The sequence below is a fragment of the Barbus barbus genome (assembly GCF_936440315.1).
Source record: "Barbus barbus genome assembly, chromosome: 46".
NCBI classification, from domain to species: domain Eukaryota; kingdom Metazoa; phylum Chordata; class Actinopteri; order Cypriniformes; family Cyprinidae; genus Barbus; species Barbus barbus.
In genome coordinates, this window is record NC_136724.1 from 16,546,194 (window position 1) to 16,555,707 (window position 9,514).

Genomic DNA, 9,514 nt, shown 5'->3' on the forward strand with positions numbered 1-9,514 from the left:
ACAAAATTAGCTGGTAAGATTTTATAATGTTTTTGAAAGAAGTCTCTTATGCTTACCAAGGCTGCATTTATTTGATCAAAAATACAAAGCAGTAAATTGTGAAATATGTAATTTATTTCTCTAATGGCAAATATGAATTTTTAGCAGCCATTACTCTAGTATTCAATATCACATGATCCTTCAGAATCATTCTAATATGCTGATTTGGTACTCAAGAAATTTCATAATATAATCAGTGTTTAAATTTTAAATATTTTTTTGTGGAAACTGTGCTATTTTTTTCAGGATTCTTTAACAAACAGAAAGAATAAAAAAAACATTTATTTGAAGCGGAAATCTTTTGTAACATTATAAATGTCTTTACTGCCACATTTAATTAATTTAATGTATGGAAAATTTTATGTAAAAAAAAAACTGACCCAAAAATTCCTTCTATATTCCATGTGTTAACCAATGCGGTATATGCGAATTGATTTTATTAATGCTCTAATGGAGGAAAATATTTTTCTGTAAATAATTAGATTATTTCAGCTTTCATTGTTTGGAAAAGATCAGCAAAAACATTGAATTCCCTCTTTTGTTTTCCAGAATGAATAAGATATGAGTGTGGAAAGGCATGAAGGTAAAGTAAATAACAACAACAAGAATGCAATTTTAGGGTTAACTAACCCCTTAAATTAACCCTAATAAGTTCCACTACATCTGTATGATGTTTAGAAAATTATACTTTTATATTTACTCCAACATGATGGTTTAGATCATGTAAAGCCAACATTAGCAAACAATTGCTGGTTATCTATCAGTTCTAGCTTGAACACCTTTGAGTGAATCCAGATAAGAAAAAAGCTATTATGTTTAATGGCACTGCAGTAACAAGATAGGTACAGCAAAGACACCCACAAACAGCCCATGAGGGCCATAAAAATCAGAGCGAACATACTCACACTCTCTAATCCAGCAGCCACAAGTAACATAGGTTGGAATGTGTGTGAAAACGATTCCAAAGGAGCAAAAAACAGAGTGGGAGGAAAAGGCAGGAATGTTCCATGCCTATTATTTCCCACGAGTCACTGGGAGTGTTTGTCATTCCATGCCAATGGAGATGTAGTGAGAAATATCCTTTGCTTTGGTCCTGCTTTTGAGTTGCTTTGGGTTCTCCAGACCTGAAAGCAGGAATTGCATGTGCCATTCCCGCTCAGCCTGAGAGGAACATCTGACCATTACCGCCTCACGCTGTTCCCGTTTCCTCAGATACAAAACTAAATTCCTGAATGAGGTCATTGCTGTTCAAACAACCTCATTTCCAATCCACACGCCAGGGTCCAATCAGAGTGCACCAATAATCATGCTTTTATACTACTGTTTGCCATGTTAGTAACATGTTAGCAGTACAGTTATGCTCGTACGTTCATACACTCGGAATCTGTAAAATTTATATTTAAAAGTAATCATAAAAATGGCATTTTATTTGATTATTTTTTAGCACTGCCCTAATATAGCTATGTGATAAAACATTTAATAAGCAAATGCTCAAGGACTGGGAAATATGTGCAACTTTTTAGTGAACTATTTTTGAAAAGTTTGAGGTCAGTAAGTTTTTTTTTTAATGCTTTTGAACGAAGCACCTTTTGCTTACCAAGGCTGCAATTATTTAATCAAAAATAGTTATTATATAAATATTATAATAATATTGCAATTTATGCAACCTTACTAATAAGAGTAATATATATATATATATATTTTTTTTAACTCTTACTAACCCCAAACGTTTGAATTATAGTGTATTTAGATAAGGTTATTTATACTATAAACTCGCTTGAGCAGAAGTGAGCAGAAATTAAACAGCACTGATTAAACACTAATTAAAACTGCAGTTAATTAACTTAAAAAGGTCAACTTTAAATTCTTTAAGTCCTTTAGGATATTTAAGACCCTAAGTTTACGTCTGGCCACATCCCAAGTGTCACAAATCTGGTCTGTGGACTTGTTGACTCACCACCAGAGGTCACTCCTCCATTACATTGACTCTTGCACCACACCACTGTTGCACGTCACCCACGAACTACAATTCCCATCATCCATTGCACTGACGACACATATACAGCTGATTGCACTAATCACGCTCACACCTGAGAACTATCACACAATCACACACCCTACACAGACTTCCGCTTCCTCTCTGTGGAGTATTGTCCTGCGTATTCTGTTAACCCTTCTGTGGTCATGTCTAGCGCTGAGTCTGGTTCTGCGTATAACACTCTCCAAGTGTTAGCTGCCTTACCGAGCCATTCTGTGTTTTGTAAGTCTAAGTTTAGTTTATAGTCTCATTTCCTGTTTTCTGCCCGTGTTTCCTAGATTAACCCTTTGCCTTGCCCTTGCCCGTGCCATTTCTGTTTGCCGGTGTTTGACGCTGCCTGTGTACTGACTGTGTTTATAATTAAAAGTTTGCACATGGGTCCGCACGCCTCCCGTCTCGTTCGCCTTGTAACACCAAGAGGGCACTTGGCAATAACATGACCTACTTTACAGCTCAACAACAACTGCACGTGAACCATAAACCCCTTCCTCAACTTTCTTTGCCCTCTTTCCTGACAGGTAGACAGGCATGTTCCTGCAGGAATGTCCCAGTGTTTTGCTTTTGAGAGCTACTTTGGTATGTCACCCCAGGATCAAAATACCATCTACATTCCTCTCTAGCATCTCTCCATCCATTCAGCTCTTGGGATTATAGATGTGGGCAATTGTGGGGCGATAAGGGCAGGTTTGCTGTTTAAACACTGGCTGATCTTTGTCAAATGACCCTGATTATGGCTTTAGTCATCAAGACCTCTTGATGAGACTCTTGATAGAAGCTGCAATGTTCAGGCATGTTCAGACATCTACAGAAAACAAAGAAACCAGGCGGTTCATAAAGACTGCGGAGGGTTATTTACATGCAGGAAAGAAATCAAATGGGGGAAGGAAGAGGGGGAGAGTGTTAATTTGAAAACATTTATTTTATGAGCCACTGAGACAGGATGAAAGAGAAGACTGTGGAGACAGACTCGGAGAGAAAAACAGAAGTGTTACAAGAACATTGAGACTTTAGATCTATGATGAAGAAACAGAAGAAGCAGGCAAGGCCAGAATTTGACACAAAGGGCTTTTTGAGTCCTTGTGATTTACGCAAGACATGATGTGGGAGGACATTCTCCATCGACTCAGCTGTAACACACATGGATGATCAAAGAAGGATCACACATTCAAGTCTCACCCAGAGTTGCAGCCACACACAAGGTTAGCGTTTCGGCAGACGGGTGGGAGATTTAAAAAGGGAAACGGTCTGTCAACCTCCCCCTGTTTTCATTCCTTTCCCTCATCAGATCTAACAAGAACGCTGGCAGAAACACGGTCGCTTTCCAGGTCATTTCCAGATGCGTTTGGTGTAGGCTGTTCTTGGTTATGATGGTTGGGTTCATCTTTCTGCCCTACATATGGGCTGTGTTTGGAATGGAATACTAGCTTACTATTTACTGTGTACTGCCACCCTTAAAATAAAAGTTCTTTATTGGCAACTATGGTCCCATGAAGAACCTTTAACATTCATGGGACCTTTATTCACTGAAAGGTTCTTTGGGGTAAATAGTTCTTAGAAGAACCATATATAAATGGATCTACAGTCATGGGCAAAAATATCGACACCCTTGCAATTCTGTCAGAAAATGCAACACTTCTCTCAAAAAATTGTTCCAATTGCAAATGTTTTGGTATTCACGTGCCTATTGTTTTTGTTTGCACTGCAACAACACAAAAAAACAGAGAAGAAAAGTCAAACTTCATAAAATTTCACACAGAACTCAAAAATGGACTGGACAAAATTATTGGCACCTTGTCAAAATTGTAAGAAATAATTGCTTTTCAAGCATGTGATGCTCCTGTAATTTGTATTTAGACACACCTGTGGCAAGTAACAGGTGTGGGCAACATAGTAATCACACTTGTAACCAGTTAAAATGGAGAAAAGTTGACTCAACCTTTGTGTTGTGTGTCACATTGAGCATGGAGAAAAGAAAGAAATGGGAAGAGTTGTCTGTGGATTTGAGAGAAAAAATTGTGGGAAAACATGGACAGTCTCAAGGCTACAAATCCATCTCTAGAGATCTTAATGTTCTTCTGTCCTTTGTGCGCAATATCATCAAGCGGTTTACAGCCCATGGCATTATAGCTAACCTCTCTGGACGTGGATGGAAGAGCAAAATTAATGAAATCTGATGATTACCAAAGAATTTTGGGGTGCAACGTAGTGGCCAGTGTCAGAAAGCTGCGTCTCCAAGAGGTCATGGGTCTTCCAGCAGGTCAATGACCCGAAACACACTTTAAAAAGCACTCCGAAATGGTTACAAACAAAGTGCTGGAGAGTTCTGAAATGGCCAGCAATAAGTCCAGATCTGAATCCCATAGAACAACTGTGGAGAGATCTCAAAACAACAGTTGGGAGAAGGCATTCTTCAAATCTGAATGACCTGGAGCAGCTTGCAAAGGAAGAGTGGTCCAAAATTCCAGTAGAGAGGTGTAAGAACCTCACTGATGATTACAGGAAGCAATTGGTTTCAGTTATTTTTTCCAAAGGGGGTGCTACCAAATATTAAGTTAAGGGTGCCAATCATTTTGTCCAGTGCATTTTTTGGGTTCTGTGTGGAATTGTATCAATTCTTCTCTGGTTTTTTGTTGTTCCAATGCAAAAAATAAATAAACACGTGAGTACCAAAACATTTGCTGAACTAATGATTACTAAAAAAGTGAACCACAATTCTACAGTGCAGCCTGTGTACTGGCTGTGTACTTCAAGTGAATCAAAAATACACATCACCACAAGTGTATCCTGATTCATTAACAAATTACTCTCTTGAGCCAGATCTTTTTATTGAGTGAAAAACATGCAGCACAACCAGTATAGTCTGATTCCCGAATGAATGACTCTTGTGAGCCGATACTTTTAATTGAATTGTTCAAAAACTAACTAGTAACCTCTTTAATAGGATTCAGTCTGACAGTCTTTCACTGAGCGGTTACTGAATCAACATCTGACTCACTAAACTGATTGTTCTAATTATTTTCAGTGATGGCCATGTCGAAATGAAACTTTCAGATTTGCAATGATCTCTAACATAGAATAAATTAAGGGATATTCGTATATAACCTTAGATACAAGAAATGGCATGAATGCAGGCTTTTTGTTGGCTCTGAAATTATATTGCCATGTTAAAGAGACACTTTGACATGTCTGCCTTTTATTAGGGGTCATCATTTTTTGATTAAAGGTCACGCACTCGCCTCTTTAACAATATCAGCATAGAAAACCCATCTGATCTCTCAAAGGTGGTGAAGCAGTGCTGCTTATTTAGTCCAGTCTGTCACATGTGACAATGATCTCATTGTGCCTGGACCTCAGCTTAATATGGGATTCCCTTCATGGCATGCAGCTCATTTACGAAGGGTTGAAGCAGCCCCCTTGCTTCCCCTGGACACACTCAATGATGCGAGATCTTTTAGATAGACAAACCACTCTCTGTTCTGAGTTTCCTCCCCTTCTAGTCTTTCACTGACTGTCAGGCCATTGAAAATCATTATGTTGCATTAGGAAGGTGATATGAATGCTGTTATGTTTAAAAATAACAACAGTTAACTATAAAGACCATAATTGCGACAGAAATTTGGAACATTTTGTAGTGGTAAGGCGAATGTGACTTGCAGATATTTAGTTTTTTCAATTAAAGATGTGAGGAACTGAATAAATGGTCTAATGCAAGATTTCAAAAATTGTCTGAAAACACATATTGAGACCTTTTAAATCATTAGCCTCAAATTCCAAAGTTAGCAAATGAAAGAGTGTGGAATGTTGTTACAGCTGCATCTGGCTGCAGGAATAAGAACCATAAGGAAATCCACATTAGGCTGCAAAACCTTATGTAATATTATTCTAATAGTATTCTTCTAAAGTGCAGATTTCTTTTACCATAATATGTAGAGCTTTTTTTTTTTTTTGCACATAAAGCCAATTTAAACAGTCAGTCTATTTGAAAACTTGTTGAATTTTCTACATTGTACAAGTTCATCTTTTTCAAGTTTATTTTAACAAAACATGACATTAACACTCAAACCACTTGTTTATCATTAACGGTACATAATATAATTTTATATATGTGTAATATATGTAGACATTTGTGTTTAAAGATGAAAGTAATGTACTATATTTTACTTTCAATAATATTTAATATAATTTATTTTGTATTTTAATTATGCAACATTTAATTCTATATATAAAATGCTACAAATGTTAGGAATATATATATATATTTTTTTCCAGACATAATTTTATTAGATTTTGCATTTGGATATACATTTAAGCATCGTCAAAGACTACTTCAGTGTAAGACAATTTAGACTTTTCTAATCATCTGATTTGTGTACATATAGCAAGTGCCACAAAAGTCATACCAAAAGTTTCGATGAAGTAACACATTTGACAAATTCAGAACATAAAATGTCACCAGATGTTTGAAAATGTTCTTTATTGGCATCTATGGTTCCATGTAGAATCTTTAACATTCATGGAACATTTCCATTCCACAAAAAGTTCTTTAGATTTTTAAAATGTTCTTCACACAAATAATTATTTTCAAAACCGCGTACTCTTTTGGGAACTCACGATGGTTCTTCTATAGCATCACTGTGAAAACCCCCATTTGGAACCAAGAGTGTATGTTTGGTCCACAGTAAATCACCTGACTCTGAGGTGTTTTTGAATACAAACAAACTTCATGCAGATGTTTTTTCTTGCTGGAGGGGTTATACTGATTGCCAGAATCATCACTCAGCACAACTGATTACTGTCTTTGTAACATCTGCACCATCAACAACCTGTGAGAGCTGTGGGAGTAAGCTGGATCACAGGTTAACACACCTGAGCCCAATTGCATGTTGAGTGACAAGTCCACTGTTTTCACAACTATAACATGTGGTGCACTTACAGCACCTAGCATCCCTCTTTGTGTCTGTCCTCGTCTTTTTTTTTTTTTTTTTTTATCCCTTCACAATGTCTCATGAAATAATTGCTGCTCTTATGCAAGTAACAATAACAATTGTGCTCTGAGTGTCATAGATTTTACAACCATAACATTTGGTTTGAGGGTTCTAATGCTGTTGTTTGTGCACATATGGGTCATTTAAGTCAAATAAAACAAAAACTATGCACAAAAAGCACAACTAATATAAACCTCAAATCATTTGTTTGGTTCAGTTTGATTATTCTTTGTTTAATCAAGCATCTCAAGGCACTAGTTCCTTACCTGTTTGCTTTCAGATTGTTAAATGAGCTATTTCATTGTCACTGGTGTTTGATGTTTACTGTATGATTCTTATCTCTCAGTTCAGAGTCATGATTCAGTGCTCATGATGAATTCACCAGACAAAACACATCTAGACCCATGCCATGACTTGTGCCAAGAGTCAATCATAGATTAAGTTAAATACTGTGGCCAAAATAAACCTTATCAATCATATTTATCAGTATTTAACTTACAAGACATTACACATAAGCTAACAATTAGGGACACTTTTAAAAAGAAAATGATTTCAGTTCATTTGGTATAGGCTGCATGAATCATTTGTTTAGTTTTTCTTTAATAGAGAAGGCTGACTGAAGGTTGAGTCACTATAGAAGAGGAATTTTAAGTGTCATAACCAAACTAATCAGTATTTGTGATTTTTTCAAATATAGAAATCTAATGCTTATTTTCATAAGTTTAATAAGTTTTGTGCTATTGAGTCCAGCTTGATGAAAATGTCATTTAAATTTTTAAAACCCACACTTTCCCACATACCTTATGTGTATATATTGATCTTCCAATATTTCAAGTAAATATCCCTAATTAAAGAATCACCCAATTAAATACAGACCAAGACACCGTTATTTCGAGTTACTAAAAAGAACAGCTTTCTATTAAATAGCTAAAGTTTTATTTTAAGGACTATTTTGTGTAGAACAATAAAAAATCTCACCATTGCTGAAACGATGTCTGTCATCTTGAATGGCAGCTCCAAAGGTGCCAAGTATAGTTCTTTCCCAAATATCCTGTGCGCTTCCAAATGACAGAAAGAAAAGATCAAGCCTATTCAAAATGTCCCTTTCTTTGTAAACTCCAAAAGCTCGGCCGAACGTTATTGATAAAGCTGAAAACAAGGACTCTGTTACAAATAACTATTTTTCAAAGAAATGAAGCAAGTCCTGTGGCTCTTTGGTGACTTCAAGGCGCTGTCCTGTCGCTCTTGGCCAGCGGCGACTCCGCTGTGCTGTGGAATGCGCAACAGCTGGAACTAGACCGTGCGCTGAAGTGCGCATGCGCACTGGAGTTAGCGGCGCGTGCAGGTCAGCCAGCTCTGACAGCTCACTGGTTCTTGTGATATGGGACTAAACATTCACCTGCCTTTAGTTTTTAAAAGCAACAGATGGAAATTAACCAGAGATTATTGATAGAATGTTACACAATATTAACAGAAATGTAGCTTGCGATTTTATGTCATTCTTATGTCTTTGCTGTGAACAAAGCATGCATTTATTTATCACTAATTCCTTATTTCTTCTCTTCTCTTGCAGTGTAATTCCTCATCTTCATCCTTATCCTGCATCAAGGGAATTGTGAGCATATTATTGTTTAGTATTCTGTATAATATGGATATATAATGCAATTTTATATGATGAGTAAAAACTTTTCTTGCAAGTTTACGGTTTGGCCAGTTCTTGAATTCTGATTTGAATATATCAAATACCAAAAAGAGGATTTTCTCCTCTTACAAATTATTTAAAAGTTAAGCTGTCAACTAAAAATATACACAGTGAAAAAAATTTAACACAGTCTACAACGTGTCATAAATTCACACTCACCCCCGTTCACACCCAACATCCAGTTTGTGATTAGAGCTCATGTGTCATCTCCGAAACAAGACAAATGCCATTTACCAAATAAATAATTCAATAGTGTTACTGATGCTGTTATTTCTTAAAAAGAAAAAGAGCTTTGGATCACCTGCACTGTGCATGTATGTTTGCCATAAATGCATCATTATTTTTTCCTAAATGAGCTGCATGGACAAACAGAGGGAATGGAGAGTCGGATGACCTTTGGTTAGTTCACAGATGGCCTGTGTTGTCCATACAGCCTCCCTTCACCCTGGAGACCAGGAAAACCCAGCAGAACCATCAAACAAAGAGACAGAAGCTACGAGCGTTAAGCCAGTTACAAAAAACACTGGAAGAAGTCCACTGTACCCACAAGGCCACAGCGGCGTGTAATTACACTGCAGTTAGTGTCCCTTTATATAAGTTACTGCATTGCTGCCGACATGAAAAAAAAAAACACAACCCCTGATATACTTTCAGGACCTAGAATGAAATAAAGAGTGGGAGCGAACAAAAGGAGAGGCGAGAGTGTGAACGAAAGGATGGAGAGAAAGAATTTTGTTTGTTAAGGTCTTA

At 36.8% G+C, this 9,514-nt stretch overlaps 1 protein-coding gene across 3 annotated transcripts in view; it reads right to left on the reverse strand.

The window, feature by feature from the left end:
• LOC306865259 (pleckstrin homology-like domain family B member 2) overlaps nucleotides 1–8,359 on the reverse strand; it is a 42,518-nt gene extending 34,159 nt beyond the window's left edge. For 2 of the 3 annotated variants that reach the window (XM_079409773.1, XM_079409772.1), the window contains exon 1: nucleotides 8,041–8,335. In XM_079409773.1, coding sequence (XP_079265899.1) covers nucleotides 8,041–8,064 — 24 coding nt within the window. In that variant the 5' untranslated portion in view covers nucleotides 8,065–8,335. Of the gene's footprint in view, nucleotides 1–8,040 lie in introns of all 3 variants that reach the window. The other variant, XM_079409771.1, reaches the window with a different exon arrangement.
• Between the last annotated feature and the right edge of the window lie 1,155 nt (nucleotides 8,360–9,514).